Consider the following 20,257-nt stretch of genomic DNA (forward strand, 5'->3'; position numbering starts at 1 on the left):
GGAGATGGTAAGTCCCTTTGGGATTTTTCACTTTGTAAACCTATAACGTGCACAAAATAGATATATAACACAATAAAGTAAAGGGGAAAAGCCAAAAAGCATAATATGAGCACTTTAAAGTAAAACCTGTACTGCCACAGTGTTAAAATACACTAATACAAGTCCATTATTGAAAATTTTACTTGAGCAAAATAGTAAGTATTGTTGACAATGATGATGTTCTTAAGTACTCAATGCTGACAAACAAATGCCCCTGTGAGTGTTATACCATCCATATTAAGGAATTATTACAGCTTTATTAATGTGTCAGTAGCATATTAACATTGTAGTTGGTCGAGGTGGACCTAATTCTATCTTTTAGCCTGTATACAGTAGGACTACTGTGGCGAAGTGTAATTAGTAAGAATGCAACTAATTTTAAAAAACTTACCACACCATACGTACACATGCACCTTGTAGTTGTCACAGACCTGTGAGTGACAGAGTGGTGCGTGCATATATGAAACAGCTTGTAGCCTTTGGCTGTCTTTATTTGCCACCTTTTCTCCTGTGTATTCTCATTAGATCATCACAGGTTTAAAAAAAAATCTAATTTCAGATTCCATTTTTGTTCTAACCAACTGAAATGTGTTTGATTTAATCCCTGATAAGACGAGTGAGTGAAATGTTGTTGTACTTTATATTTCTTATATGTAAAAAAAAACAGCTTTCCACACTCCTCTGTGGTGTTTTTTCATAATATCTTCAATGAATTAAGTCGCCCCCACTGCTATCACTGCTGTCAAAGTGATTGGCCAATCGGCTGCGAGCATAGGCGTGTCTTAAACTGTCATAGACACGTGTACCGGGAAGTAGGAAGTAAATACAGAAGAGTCGTGGTGCCACTGGAAAGAAGTGAGTAAACCTGGTACTAATGCAACAAATTAACCGATAACATAAGCTAAAGGTAAAACTAAAACTTGCCGAATGAATGCATGTTGTTTCGTAATACCGCAAATAGAGTTTGAGTGAAATATAACAGCGTTTTTTATAATATTAGGCGAGCAAACATTTTATATTAGCCGGTTGGCTCTCATTTACAGGTTAGACACACGTCAGTTACCTGTACGTTAGGAACTGTATGTCTCTGTTTGTAACTCAGTCACACGAAGACCAGTTATACCACACAGAGCAGTGGTAACTTGCCATTGAACACGTATTGCGCTTTTATGAAATGAATATGTACATTAGTAAGTCATATTTACCATATTGAGTTGTCAGCCGTCAATACAGTACATTAAAGCAGCTTTCCCTGCTAGCAACCGTGTGGTAAATATTCCCATTGCATGTTTTTTTTATGTATGTGCTCATGAAAATTCGTTGAATACATGAAAGCAGTTCCTGCAGCTTACATACACACATGTTTATTTATTGCATATGAATGTGAGAAGTTGCAAGTTCAACTACTTTTTAAAGTTGTAACTTTTGAAAGCAGAAATGGACCTTTTTTCACGGCAGACATGTTGACCTGTTATAGAAATGATATGACCTACACTCATGTATGTCATTATGACATACACCTGTGATAAAATCACAGGTGTATTCATAACCATTAATGATGGCTGCGTTCCACTTAGGAGAGGCCCTGGTATTGTGCATGCTGACTCACTGAAATAGCTTACTGGGACACTTGATGGAATTGAGCCATCGTTAAGGTTATCAATTTCAGCTGTGCTTCTCCTACTATGACAAGTCAAAAATGTCTGCTGTGAAAAAGGTCCATAAGACAAGCTCATCGTGGCTAATGTTAGCAAACTTAATAGTGCTGACATGCCATGACTTTGACGCTTATCTTCTTGTGCTACTGTTACACTATTGCACTATAACACTTTCCTTAAAGGTCCCATGACATGGTGCTTTTTGGATGCTTTTATATAGACCTTAGTGGTCCCCTAATACTGTATCTGAAGTCTCTTTCCCAAAATTGTGGAGGGTGGGGGTGTGGCCTTGACCAACTGCCACTTTGCTCGTTTGAAAGCCATGATGCTTCTCTCTCATGGGTGGGCCAAATTCTCTGTGCGGGCAAAGCAGAGAAAGGGGAGGTAACCTTGCTCCTTATGACCTCATAAGGAGAAGATTCCGGATCGGCCCATCTGAGCTTTCATTTTCTCAAAGGCAGAGCAGGATACCCAGGGCTCGGTTTACACCTATCGCCATTTCTAGCCACTGGGGGACCATAGGCAGGCTGGGGGAACTCATATTAATGTTAAAAAACCTCATAACGTGAAATTTTCATGCCATGGGACCTTTAATGCAAACTCATCTGTACCTCCAAATAAACACATTGTAGAGCTTACGTTAATTAGCATGAATGTAAAACTGCCACTTAAAAAAGTGTGAGTGTTTTGCAGTATCAATGACTAAGTCACATCCCTAGTATTCACAACACCTACGGTACATTGCATGTGTTGTGTGAGAAACATAAATCATCAACATGATTTAGGCTGTACTATATCATCTTCTAATTGAAAAGTGATGGGCCGACCCTCAACAGGTTTGGCTACACCAATTACAACTCGAATTCCCGGATACTCACGTCCTGAGCAAACAGGATTTTGACTCTGTTGATTTATTTAGTTGTGTGCTTAAACAAACACAGCGGGTGTTAGTGTCAGACTAGTAATGTGAGGGTGGAAAGGCACACATTAAGGTTGTGGATTCTGTTTTGTTCTCTTGTCATTCTTGTCTAAACTTGGGAATCCCAAATGTAAGCCCTGGTAGCTCACCTGGCTGAGCATACGCCCCGTGTACAAAGGCTCAGTTCTTACCACAGCCACCCAGGTTCGAGACCAACCCACGGCCCTTTGCTGCATGTCACCCCCCTTTCTTGTCTTCATCCATTCTCTCAAATAGAGGCTACAAAAAAAAAAAAAAAAAAAAATCTTAAAAAGTTTCACAGCCGCTTCGACATGTCACATTTATCATAAATACCGGCTCCTAGTATTTCAAGTGCTCATATTATGCTTTTTGGCTTTTTCCCTTACCTTTATTGTGTTATATATCTTTTTTTTTTTTGTGCACGTTATAGGTTTACAAAGTGAAAAAGCCCAAAGTTCTCCCTAAAGGGACTTACCATCTCCAATAGAAAACTCTGTTCCCAAACTGCTCCAAACAGCTCTAGACAAACGTGGTCACTTTGTAACACACGTTTTAATGCTCGCCTAGCTGCTAGCGTGGCACGACCTCATACTCTGCTTCTGACTGGCTAGTAGTCCTTACCTAGCTACTGAGCATGTGCGACTCCCAACAAAGATGGTACAGAAGTGTGATGTAGCTAAAACAGAGAGCTCAACACACAGGGTGAAAAGAGGAGCTGCAGCAATGTGCAGTACAACAAAAATATGGAGTTTTCTGAAAATTTAAACCATGTAAACCTACTCTGATATAACCTCTAAATACAATTATGAACCTGAAAATGAGGATAATATGAGCACTTTAAAAGCAGGCTAGTTACTGAAAGATTTTAAGACTCCAATTCTCAAAGTCGTTCGTGGAACGATAAGGGCGAGATATTATTAGCCACATCTTCCAGTATAATGTGAATGTGCCGTGAGGTTGCTTTGAGTGTTTGTGTGTTGTCTGTCCAGGTCTGGCACCATGCTGGAAGGCTACAGCCCTGTGACCCAGGCCCTGCTGGGGACTCTGTTCACCTGGGCTCTGACTGCTGCCGGAGCAGCCCTGGTGTTTGTCTTCTCCAGCCGACAGGTATTGTCCTGTATGAACCCAGAACCCCCACACATGCACAGCTGTAGTACAGCAGTAAACACTTTACACATTGTTTTAAAGGAATGGTTGGCATTTTGGTATATACTGTATGCTTATCCACCGACTTGGCAGGAGTTAGATGAGAAGATAGCGCTCTCCCACCCCTACTAACTAACACATTGTATCTGATTTGTACAAACAACATGAGGTCTAACATGTTGATTAGTGAGCTCTAGAGGTGCTGGTAGAGTTGGTAGGGTTGCACGATATTGACCAAATGTGATCTTGCGATATCAATTATGAATATTGTGATATCGATATTAATTTCGATATTTTTAAACACATGTAAAATTACAAAAGTTACGGGAAAACGCATCAAAATAGATTCATAACAAATAGGCTACACAACAGTGTTTCCTCTATGTTGATTTGACCGTGGCGGCCCCCCACGGCAACATGTTTGCCCCCCACGGTATCAGAAATAGGGCTGCATTGTTAGAGTGCATGTCGGAGAACGTTTTATTATTAAGATAATGTAATTAATAGTGGGTTTATTGTTATTTGCTACAGAATGCTTAGCCTATATGTCACGCTCAAAGTTGGCCTATATAGTAACTCAAAAAATACAGTTCAATCACAACTGAAGATATGCCTCATTGTGTGTGTGTGAATAGAGGAGAATAAATATATTTGTTTGTGTTGCAGCAAAGTGTCAGTTCCGTTTCATGGGGGGGGGGTGTTCGGACCTGCCCCCACTGCTAACAAAAATCCTAAAGGAAACACTGCACAAGGTTTATTTCAGCTGACGGTCATACTGGACTGGTCCAACATGAAGAAATAAATAAGGACCATGTCTACAGAACAGGACATGTTTTACTGGTTGGACAGTATTAAAATATATAAATAAAGAGAACAGGACATGTTTTACTGGTTGGACAGTATAAAAATATATAAATAAAGAGAACAGGACATGTTTTACTGGTTGGACAGTATAAAATATATAAATAAAGAGAACAGGACATTCTTTACTGGTTGGACAGTATAAAATATATAAATAAAGAGAACAGGACATGTTTTACTGGTTGGACAGTATACAATATATAAATAAAGAGAACAGGACATGTTTTACTGGTTGGACAGTATAAAATATATAAATAAAGAGAACAGGACATGTTGTTAGATTTTTTTCCATATCGCCAGGTTAAACGCGTTATTAACGGCGTTAATGCAAACCCATTTTACCGGCGAGATTAACGTTCTTTTTGGCCGAGCAAACTTTGTAGTTTTTTCCACATGCTGTTGCAACAACTAGTAACGTTAGAAAAACTACAACACCAAGACCGGATCTAGCTAGACCGGGAAAAAAAACAACAGGCACGCCGCACACACGGCCAAAGGGTAACAGGCTAACGTTGCGTTTTGAGTGGATGGCGAGCGCGAGACGCCGAAATGGATGGCAATAAGATTCTGAATGGAAAGTTTACTTTTAAAAAGTCGTCGAGGGGGACAATAGTTTCATGCACACACAGCCTGTACTCCACGGAGAAAGCAGCCACACTGGAACTGCTGCAAAGTGCAAACGCTGTCTCATTAACCGGTGATCACTGGACATCAGTGAGTAATCAAAATTATTTAGGAGTTACTGCACACTATATTGACTATGTATATCAGCATATGGTTTTAGGACTGTGTTGTTTGTATAATTTTTTTGGAGAATTGTTACATTCCTTATTAGAAAAATGTAAAGGTTACAAATGTCCTGCTGTGGCATCTGGTTTTGGACCATTTTGTTTGTACTGTATAAGCAAAGTGTTAGTGTTACATCTCAGTTAGGTTAGGTACTTGGAGGAATTGTGCAATAATTAATTCCCAATCAAAATACACTGGTAGGAATTGCTTTCCATTGTTAATATGTACTTAAAAAGTGTTCTGAAATGCAAAATAATTTTATTCATGTGATAAAACATGTCATTAATCGCGATTAACTATAGAAATTTGGCGATTAATCGCGATTAAAACAAATTGTGTGTGTGTGTGTGTGTGTGTGTGTGTGTGTGTGTGTGTGTGTGTGTGTGTGTGTGTGTGTGTGTGTGTGTGTGTGTGTGTGTGTGTGTGTGTGTGTGTGTGTGTGTGTGTGTGTGTGTGTGTGTGTGTGTGTGTGTGTGTGTGTGTCTAAAACGTCTACACAGCCCACGTAGTGAAAGCAGCACCTGAGCAGGGAGCAGCAGCGTCAGTGCTCTGTCTGTGTCAAATAGGATGCGTTCAGGCGCAGTATTGAGTGTAGGCCACCCACGTTAACACTCAATAACTGTAGTTACATGTATAAAACGGAAGAAAATGGACTTGAAGCGGAAACATATAGATTGAAATATGGATTGATTTTCTGTTCTGTCAGATGCGAGTCTACGAAAAACATCTAAGCACAAAATTGATCAGATATATCTGTGATAAAATAATCACTTTTTCTACATGAAAACAGCAAATTAATGACCAATTTGATATAAATTTTACAACAGAATCTTTACCTCCGGATTATGAAATAAACTCCTGGCCCGGATTTCATGAAACTTGGTGGAAAGGTTTAGCATGCGCCAAGGAAGAACCCATTACATTTTGGAGTGAATCTGAATCACTTTCGTCAATATTTGCAAGATAGGGTGTTTGTACCTGCATTCATGTGACGTTGGAATAAATGGAAAAATGACTTTCCGACATGGAGGATTCACACCGGATCAACTTTGTGATATAGAGCGTGCCTTGGCGGAGCTCTAACTCCTTGAGTGCTCTTCTAGTTTTAAATGTTCTTAGCCACTGAGCGGCTGTTGCCAAAGCTGAGATTTTCCAGTATTACCGGTGGAATAGACATCACGTGAAACAACTCATGACAGAATGGTTTCACTGGTAGATTCAGTTTTTTGTTATCTGTGGACTTCTGACTCTTGGGACATGTTGCATTTTTGCCGCTTATGTCAACAATAAGAGGTTTACGGAGGGGTTTGAAGATATTGATTTGACTGACTCGCACAATCTCTCTCCTTATCTGCCTTTTTCAGAAACGCATTTTGGATGGAAGTTTAGGCTTCGCAGCTGGGGTGAGTTAGATTTCCACACACACACACACACACACACACACACACACACACACACACACACACACACACACACACACACACACACACACACACACACACACACACACACACACACACACACACACACACACACACACACACACACACACACACACACACAGAGCACAGGTAGGAGGATGCTGCTCTGTGATTGGTTTTTGGTCATTTCACTGTGACAGGCTGACTTTCTTCCAGAGACAGACAAAGCCTGACACTTCCAGATGCCACATTAATTCTTAAAAGTTTGAGATTATTCCCCCACCCCCCCCGAAGGAGTTCTTGGCCTTATCATGTCTGAAGAGGTATTATGCTGCAGTAGAAAATACACTGCGTAAACCTCACTATGTGACTCTTACAATTACATATTTTGATTTCCTGAGGGGTAGCAGTTCACAGCCGATATTTATCAAGTGTGTCAGGAGAGGGGAATCGGTGGCAAATCTAACAAAGTGTGGAGTCTCCGAGCGGCGTCTATTAAAATATTTAAAATGTAATAATGAAAGCTATCTTGTACTATATCTCTGCTGGGATTTAGGCGAGCTGCAAAGCTGCTTAACTTATTAAAAGGTCATAAAAGAGGGAATGTTATAGGACGAACGGCTCCACACAGTGTGTGAGGTGCAGTACACGTACCTTCATTTTTGTACCCTATAGGCGGTTGCACAATAGAACAAGCATAAAGATTAACCTTATATCTACCCTTCCACTGAGAAAACTATAATGCCGTGTTCACACAGAATGGGGAAATTTGCATTTCTCTACTTATGCAAGGTTGATTGCGTGATGATATTGGGATCATTTGTGTTTATATGCGTTACTCACACCGGTGCAGAGTTGTAGGCACTGACAACATTTCAGCAACATTTTAGATTAGTTTCAGTTTCTTTTACAGCTATTGTTTATTTCCTTTTTAATATGTTTATGTTTATGTATGCACCATCCACCATGGCAAATTCCTTGTAAGTGTTACTAACTTGGCACTAAATCGTTTTCATGATTTTGATTTCTTTCCGTCATCAACCTAGTCAAAATAAACCTCTATTGCTGTTGTGGTACCTTTTGTGGAACGCCCAGATACGTCGGAAAACCAAACGCCGTCATGTCTGGATCAGAGTTCATTAACGAAAACGAACAAAATAACGAAAACTAGGTGGGGGAAAAAATAGTAAGTCGTTAACTGAAATAAAAATAAAAACAAGGGATTACAAAAAAATTATAACTAACTAAAACTGTAATGTCTTTTTGCAAAACTAACTAAGATAACATAAAATGTATTGAGTAAATGTCCTTAGTTTTTAATGTCTTTCATAGAGCAAAGAACGTTATATCTTTCAGAGTTGACATTTCTGACCATAGACCTATTTCAGACAGTCGGCATAGACTGTCTAAAACAGGTCTATAGACACATAGTTTCCAATTGGGAACCCAGAAATTCTGACATTCCATGTCCAACTGAACGCAACATTGTCCATGCCCCTCGCCTGGCATCATGTACCGAAAGTCGGAAGAAAGCGGCAGAGTCCTATTGGATGAATAGCAAGTGCCTTGCAGCGGAAGGTGGTAAAATATGTGGACAATTTATTAAAGGGAAAAATCCCACGAATTTGAAAGTACATTTGAGAAGCGCGCACAAGGAGAAGGAGGCTAACCTAGCTTACCTTAACAAGGTAAAGGAGTACACAAAGCCCCCTTTCCCCGAAACAGAAGCTAACCCCGGTACAGGGCATGGATGTATGGGTACGGGGCATGGATGTATGGGTACGGGGCATGGATGTATGGGTACGGGGCATGGATGTATGGGTACGGGGCATGGATGTATGGGTACGGGGCATGGATGTATGGGTACAGGGCCAGGCAGCATGACTGAGACAACCGCAGGACAGAGAACACTACAGGTGGGCTTTCACCGGCGACCGGATAGCTGCTGGTTAGTAAATACGCATGAACACTAAAGCGTGAGGAAGCGTGGGTTAATATGTGTATTGATACTTGGATGTCTACATAACTGTGGGAGTCGAATGACTTAAAAAAGTTTGTCACTTTACTCAAACCAAAGTTCAAAACAACTGTTCATGTATGTCTTCTTTAGTCTGTTGGCTGTTTAGGTTTTTTCCTGGCACACGTCACATACACATTTTGCACTTACTGCGGCGTCTTGTGTAGACTGTTTACATATTTGTGCTCATCATCATATGTACATTTTATGTACTGGTGTTATTGTTGAATACATCGTGAATAGCCTACATATTTCTAAAATTGTATGATGTTTTTGTTGAGTTATTATTACACAAATACTTTTGTCTGACCTTTTTTTAATCTCGCCCCCGACAAATAACCCATATTACAAAATAAAAACTAAACTAAAACTAAGTATTTTCAAAAAGTAAAAACTAAACTCAACTAGCAAACCCACTTTAAAAACTAATTAAAACTAAACTGAATTTGAAAACAAAAAGTCAAAACGAAATAAAAATAAAAACTTATGAAAAATGCAAAACTATAATAACCTTGGTCTACGAAACATCATCCGGAGGAGGTCACAGCTCGGCGAATTTCCCCACCTTCCCCAGAATCTCAACGCTGATAGGCTTTCACGTCATTCGCATTGCATCTTTGCATTGACTTTGTATGTAATTGCGTCGTGCAAATCACTCTCATTGCCTCCCTGCGTGAAAATGCCATAAGACATCTTCATGAATTTGATTTTACAGTTCTTAGCATTTTTTTTAAATTATAACATTGATTTTCAGAGAACTTTGACCTCTTGAATGTAGCCAGCTTTGTAAAAAAACTGTCATATACCTTATTTGAAGAAAGAAGAAGCTTTATTATTCGTCACAAACAATTGTACATTACAAATAGAGCGGGGTGATATGGAAAAAATCAAATATGATATTTTTGACAAAATACCTCAATGTTGATATTTTGGCGATATTGTAGTGTGACTATTGATTCTTACACAAAATATTAACACAATGAGTTTTGATAAATTATCTCCAATAATGTGGATACAATGACTAAGTGAGTAAAGGCAAATAATAGAACAACTAGAGTCTAGTAAGTTCAGAAAATTACATCACTTTACTGTAATGCAACCTTTAAAACCAGGAAAAGACAACACTTATGTCCTATCAAGATATTACAATATCCAAAATTTAAGACGATATGTAGTCCCATATATCAATGTCGATATAATATCGATATATTGCCCAGCCCTAAGTACAATGTAGATAAATTCCATCTCCGCATTGAACCCATCCATCCTGTCTTGTGGTTGAGGGCCAACCCCATAGATACAGAACAACCAACCCGCTCTAGCTCTGACCCACAGCCACCTATGTGAAATGGATGTTTTTTTTGTTTTTTTTTAGTCGTGTTGAAACATAATTGCGATTCCTCATTGTGATTCTCAGATTGTTGATAATGACAGGCCCAGATAAGTGAGTTGATAAGTCTAATGCCAAATGATGAGAGATTGTCCACGCTTCCTTAAGGAAAGCGAATGGCAGAAAATATAGATCGCATCTCAATCACCCTTAATCTTAATTATCTATTCTTTGGTCTTAACTGCTTTTCAATCATGTCCCAGGCTGTGCTGATGCTCTTATACATTTCAGTGACATGATATAGACAGGGAAGAGCTGAGGGGTGTTTCTGTCTGACATCTGCATAACGTCTTTCCAATTTTGTGAGGAGCATATCTTTCTGAAATATATTTTTGATGAGCCACTCAGCATGAACACTGTGAATTATTGATACAGGCTCTCCAATTGTACAGCCTCTTGTTGGCATACTATGCTTTACAGTAATTCATTTTAATAAGAAACTAGATTTTTCATTCTGTTCCTTGCATATTATATTTTTTGGTTTTTGGCTGCGATAGTCCTGTATAAATCAGTTATCATTTATGAATAGCCGGGCCCGTAGCAGAATATACAAATGTAGGACTGGTTTCCTAATTACTGCTCTACCTTGGTTTGGCTTCTCTTACTGTAAGTGTGTGCTTTAATTCAAATGTTGCAGGGCTTGACATTAACTTTTTGAGGCACTTGTCCTTTGGACAAGTACATTTACGTTTCACTTGGCCATGCACAAAAGTCACTTGTCCGGGTAAAGATTTATCATTTTTTTTTTGTGTTTTGCTAATGTAGAATTCGAACAAACCGTTGAAAGCATCCAAACTCTATCAACATTAATAAAATTCAGTTGAAACAGTAGAAACAAACGTGTCCCAACAATAGATTTCCCATTCAACAAGAAAAAAGGATCTCCATAATAAAAATAGTTGTACTTTGCACGCTGGTGTGCAGAAGTTAATATATTGAGATTCTAAGTAAATATTTTAAAGTTTGTCATTACTTTCAGATTCCTAGTCAATATTCTAAGTTACTAAGTCAATATATTGAGATACTTTGAGATATTGAGTCAATATATTGAGATTGTAAGTCAATATTTTAAATGTTCTCATTGCTTTGAGATTCTAAGTCAATATATTGAGATACTGAGCCAATATTTTGAGATATTACGTCAATATATTGAGATACTAAGCCAATATATTGAGATTCTAAGTCAATATTGAAAATGTTCTCATTACTTTGAGATTCTAAATTTATATTCTGAGATACTGAGTCAATATATAGAGATATGACAGGTAGTGGTGACTTGAACTTATACTCTATCTAAAATAATTTTGTAGCAATAACAATGGATTTTGCCACTAAATGTTTTTTTTTTTATACAATTTCACTTTCTACCTGGCAGAGGCTGATTTACCAAAGGATCCTTCAAAAGGTGTAGCTACTTTACAGTTGATTATTAGCTGATATTTAATCCGGCGAGTCGCGGAGCTGAGGTTTTACAATAACTGACGGACAAACGAGCAGCGGAGTAGTAACGTTACGAGGCAGGGAGCCAGTCGCTAAATGAGTCGGATTAACTTCATGCTTCATCCACACAAAGCACACTGCTATTGCGACAAGTGGCATCTGTATTCGGCTCGTTTTCTGTGAACGATGTGGAGAGGGGGTAACGGTAAGGCGACGTTAGCAAGCTAACGTTAGCTAACTTACACCGGCTGGCTCGCCGTGCTTTCATGCTGCATTGCTTACAGAGAATGAGCTGAACAGCGGGCTGGGTCTAATGTTAGCGGCCCACTGACCTTCTGCAGCTGGGTCCGCTGCCCCGGATTGTGTGGAAAAAAATTTATTTGTTTAAAATCGGTATAATGGACGTAATGAGTGGCACATAACGTGAAGTAACGTGGCATTTTATTTTGTGTGAGTTTTAACTTGTCCAGTGGGGCATGTCCATTTCTCTTCCACTTGCCCTCCAAAAAATCCACTTGTCCCGGACAAGCGGACAAGCCTTAATGTCGAGCCCTGTGTTGAGACTTCTCAGACATCCAAAGTACAGATTGGTTTTGTAACAATTAAGATAAAAAATAGGAGCTGTTATTTTTACTGTGTACCTGAAAAAAATGCTAAGAAGCTATCAGTATTAATAATACAGGATATATGGATGGAGAGAGACTAAGTGATGCGGCCAAAGGTACCCAACTTATGCAATTTTGTGCTTGTTGAATGCAGGCAGTAAACGGCAGTCCTTTGCACTCTCAGATGTTGTGCCTCTGCGATCTGGCTGTGCCGAGTGACAAAGTTACTGCTCCATTTGGCATTCATATTGGACAAAATCAACTATTCAGCTATATCAGTTTCTGAGAAAAAAAAGCCTAAGGGACTTGAATGGAAATGGAAATAGTAGGGAAGTAGATCTCTTATCCCTTTGTTGTTTTCAAAGAAGAATGTCCTGAGCAGCCTTGGGATTGCTTTCTGGCTGCACATGGAGAATATAAGAAGTTCAAACAGATAGGAGGCAGATACTGACGGAGGGAATGTTACATTTAGTGATGGGATTCTTTTTCAGTCCTTGACGATGGTCAGCAGAAGCAGAAATAGCGTTTTTAGCATTCTTTAAACAATTTCTTCCTGCCCTTTATTCCATAACTTTCTCTTTTTCTTGTGAAAAGCATAGGAAATACACCCAGCTGCCAAGCTTTTTACCTCAGTCTCACATCTACTAGCATGGAGTCTCACCTGAAGAGGGATTTCACCTGAAGAGTAGGGCTGAATGATTTGGGGGAGAAAATCTAGTTGCGATTTTTCTGCCAGATATTGCGATTCGATTTGCAATTATTAAAAAAAGTTTGGTTTAAGTTCAATATTCACCGTGTAAAAGATAAAAGATGTCATGGAGCATTATAACATGAAACTGAAATTTCTGAAATAAATGAAAAAAATCAGTAAATATAATAATAAAAAGAGGAATAAAAATGTTAAACCAAATGTTACACCAAACATTTAACTAAGTATTGCACATTCAATCGCTCGTGGTCTTCACCATTAGCTAATCGCACTCTTTCAAAATTCGATTTGAAAACAGGAGTGAGTATGGATAACGAATTAATTGAAAGAGGTGTGGTTGACCCTGCTCCTGTCCTTTTTGGAGCTGTTCTCAGAGTTTTAACGTTAAAGGAGCAGCGATACTCAAATTTGTTCTTGCAATGTGATCAAAACAATTCAGTTCATAATTATAGCAGTTGGAATGATGAACAGTGGCAGTTATACTAACAATAAAAACAGTCCTTCCAGAAAAACGCAGAGTTTTTTTGTGATTGTTGCGGGCAAAAATCCTTGATTATGCGGCATGTTTTTTTTTTTTAAATGCGATGGAATATGCGGGATATTTATGCAATTTTATGCGATGAAATTGCAGGAACTTGCAAAAAATGCGGGAACTTGCAAAAATTGCGGGAACTTGCAAAAACTGCAGTTTGATGAAAAAAGTGATTCCCCAACACCCTGCTTTTTTAAACTTAATTTCCAAAAATAGTTTACCGATATTCATTGCAATAAGTAAACAAATAAGATACAAAAATATTTACAAATACTATTAAAGTAAAAATAAAAGTAATAGTCTAAACAGAGGGAAATAAAAGATACAAAAGAGACAGATTTTCAAAAATCGTTAATAAAAGACAGCAGGAGCACTTAAAGGAATTTGAGTAGACATCAGATATTAAGATAGCTTTCTTATTGGACACCAACTTAAGAGACTCAAAGTACATGTCAAATTCATCCTCCAACACCTGCTTTTCGATGATGTTTACGTCGCGTAATTACGTCACTTCATAACGTTCCCATGGCAACAGGGGAAAATGGCTGCTCTTGTGTGAGGTAAACGCAACATTTTTTCAACTTTCTGCTAAGATGTGACTTTTTTGCAACGAAAATGCGGGGATTATGAAATCATGCAAGCACCGCATATTTTGCGCGGAAATTGGCAATTTATGCGGCGAAAGTGCGGCATATTTGAAAAATGAATATGCGGACTTTGGCTGATTATGCATTGAATTATGCGATCGCATAATCGCGTTTTTCTGGAGGGACTGTAAAGATAGTGGATAGTGGAACTATGACTAGAAATAATAGTTGTAGCAGTTCAGGGCATGGCGGGGCAATGCGTTGCGGTGCTTAGTAGGGCATAGTAGGGCACAGCAGGGCGTCGAGCAGGACCACGGTGGCAGCTGCAACCGGGATTTAAGTGCCAACCCAAGCCTCGCCTGAGAGGTGAGAAAACATAAGGACTCTGAGGAATAAGCTCCCTGGAGATAGTGACAAGCATTTCTGGAACATGAATACATGCAGATGGAAAGAGAGAGGAGATCATTGTGTCAAAGGAAGTCCCCCGGCAATCTAGACCTCTAGCAGCATAACTATGAGCTGGTCCAAGGCAAACCTGAGCCAGCCCTACAAGGGTTGGTAGATGAATCGGACGACTACGAAGAGAAGCAGAGAAGAGGAGGGGTGCCGTGTCTGGAGCTATACACTCTCCCCCGCCAAAACAGCATACCATATTGCCCCAGAATCTTAAAGGGATGTGGTTTTAAAAAAAAAAAAAAAAAAAAAAAGCTAAATATATTATAAGATGTATGCAAATATTTGCAGGAATTTTAAGCTCTTTGATTGGATTTTTCTAACCAACATGCACCCTGTGAGATGTAGTCAACTCCTTACTTACTCCTACTTACAGAAATGAAAATCCTGCTTAAGTAAATATTTACAATATATTAATGAGTTGGCCAACATGATGTTTTTAAAATTATTTGTGCAGTCCTCACAATTGACCTAATCTCAGCCAGTACAATTTCAACATGTATTCAAGTTAATTTACAGTGTACAGTGTACAAGTGAACATGGTATAAAAATGTGGTTTGGCATTAGTCATTTCATTAACATTTATTCATTATTGATGTTTCGGTGACATTTGCTGCTATATCCGTGTACTAAATATACACGTAGTTGAGTGTGTTGAAATGGCATATTGGATAGAATAGATGAGATAGAATCCGTCAATCAAATCAAATGTTACTACAGGTAAAAAACTTGAGGTGACTCAGACTCATGATATTGCCTTCTCAGAGAGATTGTAATGTACAGAATAATTGTTAGTAAGATGAACAATAGTTCAAAAAGTGATAAGAGAACCTACAGATAATGGGCTCTACTGTCAAGCATATGCAGAAAAATTAAAAATAAATAAATCATAACACGAGACTCGTTCGAAAAGGGGATAGGTAGAGGGCATAGGCGTAAGTCCTACCCCCAGTCTTCACCACAAACAAAATCTCAATCCAATTTGATTAACCAAACAGACCATTTTAAACTAGTGATGCACGATATATCGGCCGCCGATATAATATCGGCCGATATGGTCATTTTTTTTCCACATCGGTATCGTTCCGATGTCAAAATAGGGCCGATGAATAGGGCCGATGTGAATCATTCCTGTGTATTTGACGTGTGTGTGAGAATTTAGATCTAAATCTGACCTGTGGAGGGCGGTAATATGCTTAACAGCGTCTATACTGCCGAAATCAGAAGAAGAAGAAGCAGCAGCAGCGAGTCTGGGGGCGGGGATGTTGGTTTTTGCAGACGGAATCTGCCGGCGAAGTGGGACACTGGAAAATGTAGTAAACCACCGGCCCTCGGTGAGCGGGGGAGAGATGAATGTTCGGAAATAAGAGGTTGCTGCAGCCCGCCGTACAGGTTAGTTTGAACAGCGGGCAGCAGCAGCGGCGGCCGGAGTGGGCAGCAGCCGGAGCGGGCTAACGCTAGCCAGCCACCTGTTCCATCAATCCTGGTTGCAAGTGTCTGCTCATTAGACAACAAACTGGAGTACATCCAACTTCAACGAAACTCCCATCGCAAGTTCAGAGACTTCGGTTTTTCTTGTTATGGAAACATGTTGCCGGGTAAGAGTGGAAATGGGCTGTATTAACACGGGCTTTAATTAGCTGCTCGTATCCAACGAAATGCTAACTGCTGGGGGAGTTTGTGACTAGTAAATGCCGACCATTATACATTTCACGCAAATTTACAACTGTGTTTATAATCTGCTACATTTAGCTATTGCACACACACGTAAAGTTCAGCTAACTCATACTAGCATTAGCGCTTGATGGACTGTAAACACCTATTTCGTATGTCGTTTATATATTTTAAATGTGTAACCATTAGAGCCACGTTGAAATGTTGTTTCGTGTATATGGTTGAAATGACAATAAAACACATTTGGGTTGAGTTGAATGCTGCCTCACTGTCGGTCTGTAGGTAGGCGTGGCTTGGGAGTGGAGTCTAAGCAGCGAAGCAAGTGCATTCTGGGATTTGGTGTCTTTCATCCATATGAGCCAAAAACACATTTTCTGGCTTATCTCGGCCTAGAAGGCACCAATTTCTATAATTTTGAGGGTTAGGCCTAACCCTAAAGTACTTGGAAGTTACTGTACTTACAGTTCAGAAGACTGTAAAAGCCGGTGTCTGTTCAGTCCAGTTTGTTCTGGCTCCATTTTCACATTTTACCTTTTTCAATACTTTTGGCTTTGGCCATTTAAGGCCTACTACTGTACTTTAAAGTTTTGAACTGTTGTACAATGTTCACAGAATACAGTGACTTGGTCTCAAGTGAGTTAGATGTTTATTGTGAATACTCTTGGCTGGTTGGCTTATTCATAGTGTGAATTCAGGACACACTTGTATCCTACAGAGATATCGACATCGGTAAATATCGGTATCGGCCATAACAGAAATATTAATATCGGTTATCGGTATCGGCCACAATTTTCACATCGGTGCATCACTATTTTAAACCATGCAAAAATGTTCGTCCAATTTTTGTTTCCACTTGATCAAAATTAAGAACAAAAAGAACAAAAAAAATCACCATTAACATCAGTGATGTTTTCACTCTCCTTCTCCTTCCTTCTGTGCTTTTCAAAAATATATCCTTTGTACGTTTTTTGTTTATTTTTTGATTTGCACTATATTTATACTTTGTTTGATCGATTTGGCCAGACTATTCCACAAAACCACCCCACAAATCTAAATACATAAATAACAATAAATCTAAATTGGTCCGAGCGTACTGCTGTTTCAAATAGAATTCCCCTCTTAAAGTGCTCATATTATGCTTTTTTGCTTTTCCCCTTTCCTTTATTGTGTTATATATCTTTTTTGTGCACGTTATAGGTTTACAAAGTAGAAAAGCCCAAAGTCTCCCCATCTCCAACAGAAAACACTGTTCACAAACTGCTCCAAACAGCTCTATTGTAGTCCAGCCTTTACTTCAGAGACAAACGTAGTCACTTTGTAACGCACGCTATAATGCTCGCCTAGCTGCTAGCATGGCACACCCTCACACTCTGCTTCTGACTGGCTAGTAGTCCTTACCTAGCTACTGCGCATGTGCGACTCCCAACAAAGATGGAACAGAATTGAGATGTCTCACTCTGTAGCTAAAACGGAGAGCTCAACACACAGGGTGAAAAGAGGAGCTGCAGCAATGTGCAGTACAACAAAAAGATGGTGTTTTTTGAAAATGTAACCATGTAAACCTATTCTGATATAACCTCTAAATACAATTATGAACCTGAAAATGAGCATAATATGAGCACTTTAAGTTATAACTCTGTCTGTGGACAATTGTTGTATGTTTCCAGGTCACTGTTATTTTTTTTTTTTTTTGCTTCATAAATTACTTGTGCAGATGGTGGGTGTTCCACAACCTGCATGTGTCATTCTTTTTGCATGTCATATGATTCAGATGCCATCCTGTTCCCGTGCTTTACATCTGCTGCCCCCCCCCAACTCAAACACCCAGAATCCAACCCATGCAAACACACCCTCAGATTCAGATACAGATGGACACACACACGCAGGCATGCCATACGGTCTTTATCACAGCAGAAAATCACGTCATGCTGTCCCAGATCACAGCATCTCTCAGCTGTTATTGTTGGCAAAGATTAGCAACAATTAATATTTTCTTTGTTTCTGTATAAATCTATGTATCTATTCTTCCAGTCTCACTTCTCTTTGCTTGTTTTAGGTAATGACGCTGTTTATTCGGGGAAGGAAGTGTCAGAGAAAGCTGTTAAAGTGAATGACGTTAATGGGCAACATTTAAGCCCAGTTCTCTGTTTTTTTAAGTTATTTTCCAGGAACATTTGAAATAAAGTCGCTTTTTCTAGTCAGGGCTCAGTTGAATAAAAACAACAGTATTTTCTCCACAGACAGTTTATGAATCATGTACAAACAATGTTCATTGGCTGTAAAGTTTTCACTGCTGTGTAGCAACGTCACACTACCCGCTGCATTGGAACAAACTGTTGCCAGTGAACGTAATGTGGATGATATTATGTTGTGTCCAAAAGGTATTAGCCAATACAAACTAGTTATATTAGCGTAGGAGCTTCCTCTCCTGGTGATTGGTAGAAATAGCAATGCAACCTATTTTGTATAGTTCATTCTAGGGCTGTTGGAATGAATTCCGAAAGTCGAATATTATTCGAATAGTAAAAAAAAGTCAACGCTATTCGAATGCTGAAATTACTATTTGTGATTTTATTTTTTATAAATATGTTTGGTAAAGTTAGCTAATCTCCCTCTTCTCGACCTTGGCCTACCCGCATGTGAAAACAAAATGCTTTTGTCATGTCACGTCTGATGAACTACAAGTTGACGGGAGTGAGAAACGCAAGGCATTGTGAGGTCTTAAGATCACGGAGCTATAACGTTACGTACCAAGTAACGTTAGTACTGGAAGACGGATGGGAAATAGTTTTAACATGACTCTAATGAGCTATAATGCTAATGTTATCATTAGTTAGCGCGTTCTTGTTTCCTAGCTGTGTCGCGTGTAATAGGAGCTTAGCTGGGAGCTTCATGGAGACAGCTAAAGTTAATGTTAGCTGCCCTACAGCTGTCAGAGTTAGCTTTGACTTCATATATTAAAGTTACCTTGTAACAGCTGTATTCTCAGTAACTTGACAATCAGCAAGAAACAGGTTGCTTATAAATCACTAAAATAGTAGTGACAACACCGTTTGGCTTAGTTATTAATGCCGTTAGCATCGTGGCTAACACTATTGTTACTTATTTTATGACAAATTGTTTTGGCTGTGCTTTCCAACGTGATGTCATTGTGCTAACCAAGTACTGTTAGCCTTAACAACAAAGCAGCTTTAATACACTTGTTAGATAATGTTACATTACAGAGTTCTCTGTTGATTTGTGTTTGTCACTGTGTGTTCGTGGTGGAAAATTAATGTAAATAAAGTGGCGTGCAAGTAATGCAAAGCGCCATGACGTAAGTCCCCTTCAAGGCCAGGCTGATGTTGGAAGTCCCTCTAGTGGACAGAACGTGTAACAACAACCACATGCTTATAGTGGCATTGACGTTGCATAAGCCAGAGTAATGAAGTACATATACATACAGGCTGAATTTGAGCATTAAATATTTTAATATTATTAGAATATAAAAAGAATAACAAATTAAATTTGAATGGTATTATAGAGGAAGATTGACAGCTCTAGGTCATTCATCCTTTTTTTTTTTTTTTTTTTAAGATTATTTTTTGGAGCTTTTCCCTTTTATTAGACAGTGGATGGATATGAAAGGGGGAGAGAGATGGGGAATGACACGCAGCAAAGGGCAGCAGGTATGATTTGAACCTGCACCGCTGCAGGACACAGCCAACATGGGGCGAACGCTCTTACTGGGTGAGTCTAGAGGCCGTCCCATCCTTTTTTATTTTGAACAGACCAGAAACACAGAAAAGAAACATCAGAAAAACAAGTTAAACAGTTAGTTAATAGGGGTCCCCTCTCAACAAGAACAGTATCTACACAACGCACTACTAATAAATATGTCCCTCAAGATCTCAAGAGCTCTCGCTCAGCACTGCACTTCCTTGAGTCCTCAGCTATACAGCCTCCAATTTTGAAGACGATTGGATAAACTGTTGTCGAGAAAATCGAAGGACAGAC

At 39.1% G+C, this 20,257-nt stretch overlaps 1 protein-coding gene across 4 annotated transcripts in view; it reads left to right on the top strand.

The window, feature by feature from the left end:
• Window positions 1–824: 824 nt before the first annotated feature.
• Window positions 825–20,257, top strand: part of slc39a11 (solute carrier family 39, member 11) — a 168,934-nt gene continuing 149,501 nt past the window's right edge. For 3 of the 4 annotated variants that reach the window (XM_039787897.1, XM_039787900.1, XM_039787899.1), the window contains exons 1-3: window positions 825–894; window positions 3,627–3,744; window positions 6,798–6,836. In XM_039787897.1, coding sequence (XP_039643831.1) covers window positions 3,637–3,744; window positions 6,798–6,836 — 147 coding nt within the window. In that variant the 5' untranslated portion in view covers window positions 825–894; window positions 3,627–3,636. Of the gene's footprint in view, window positions 947–3,626; window positions 3,745–6,797; window positions 6,837–20,257 lie in introns of all 4 variants that reach the window. The other variant, XM_039787898.1, reaches the window with a different exon arrangement.

This window comes from Perca fluviatilis, chromosome 21 (genome assembly GCF_010015445.1).
Source record: "Perca fluviatilis chromosome 21, GENO_Pfluv_1.0, whole genome shotgun sequence".
In the NCBI taxonomy this organism is placed as follows: domain Eukaryota; kingdom Metazoa; phylum Chordata; class Actinopteri; order Perciformes; family Percidae; genus Perca; species Perca fluviatilis.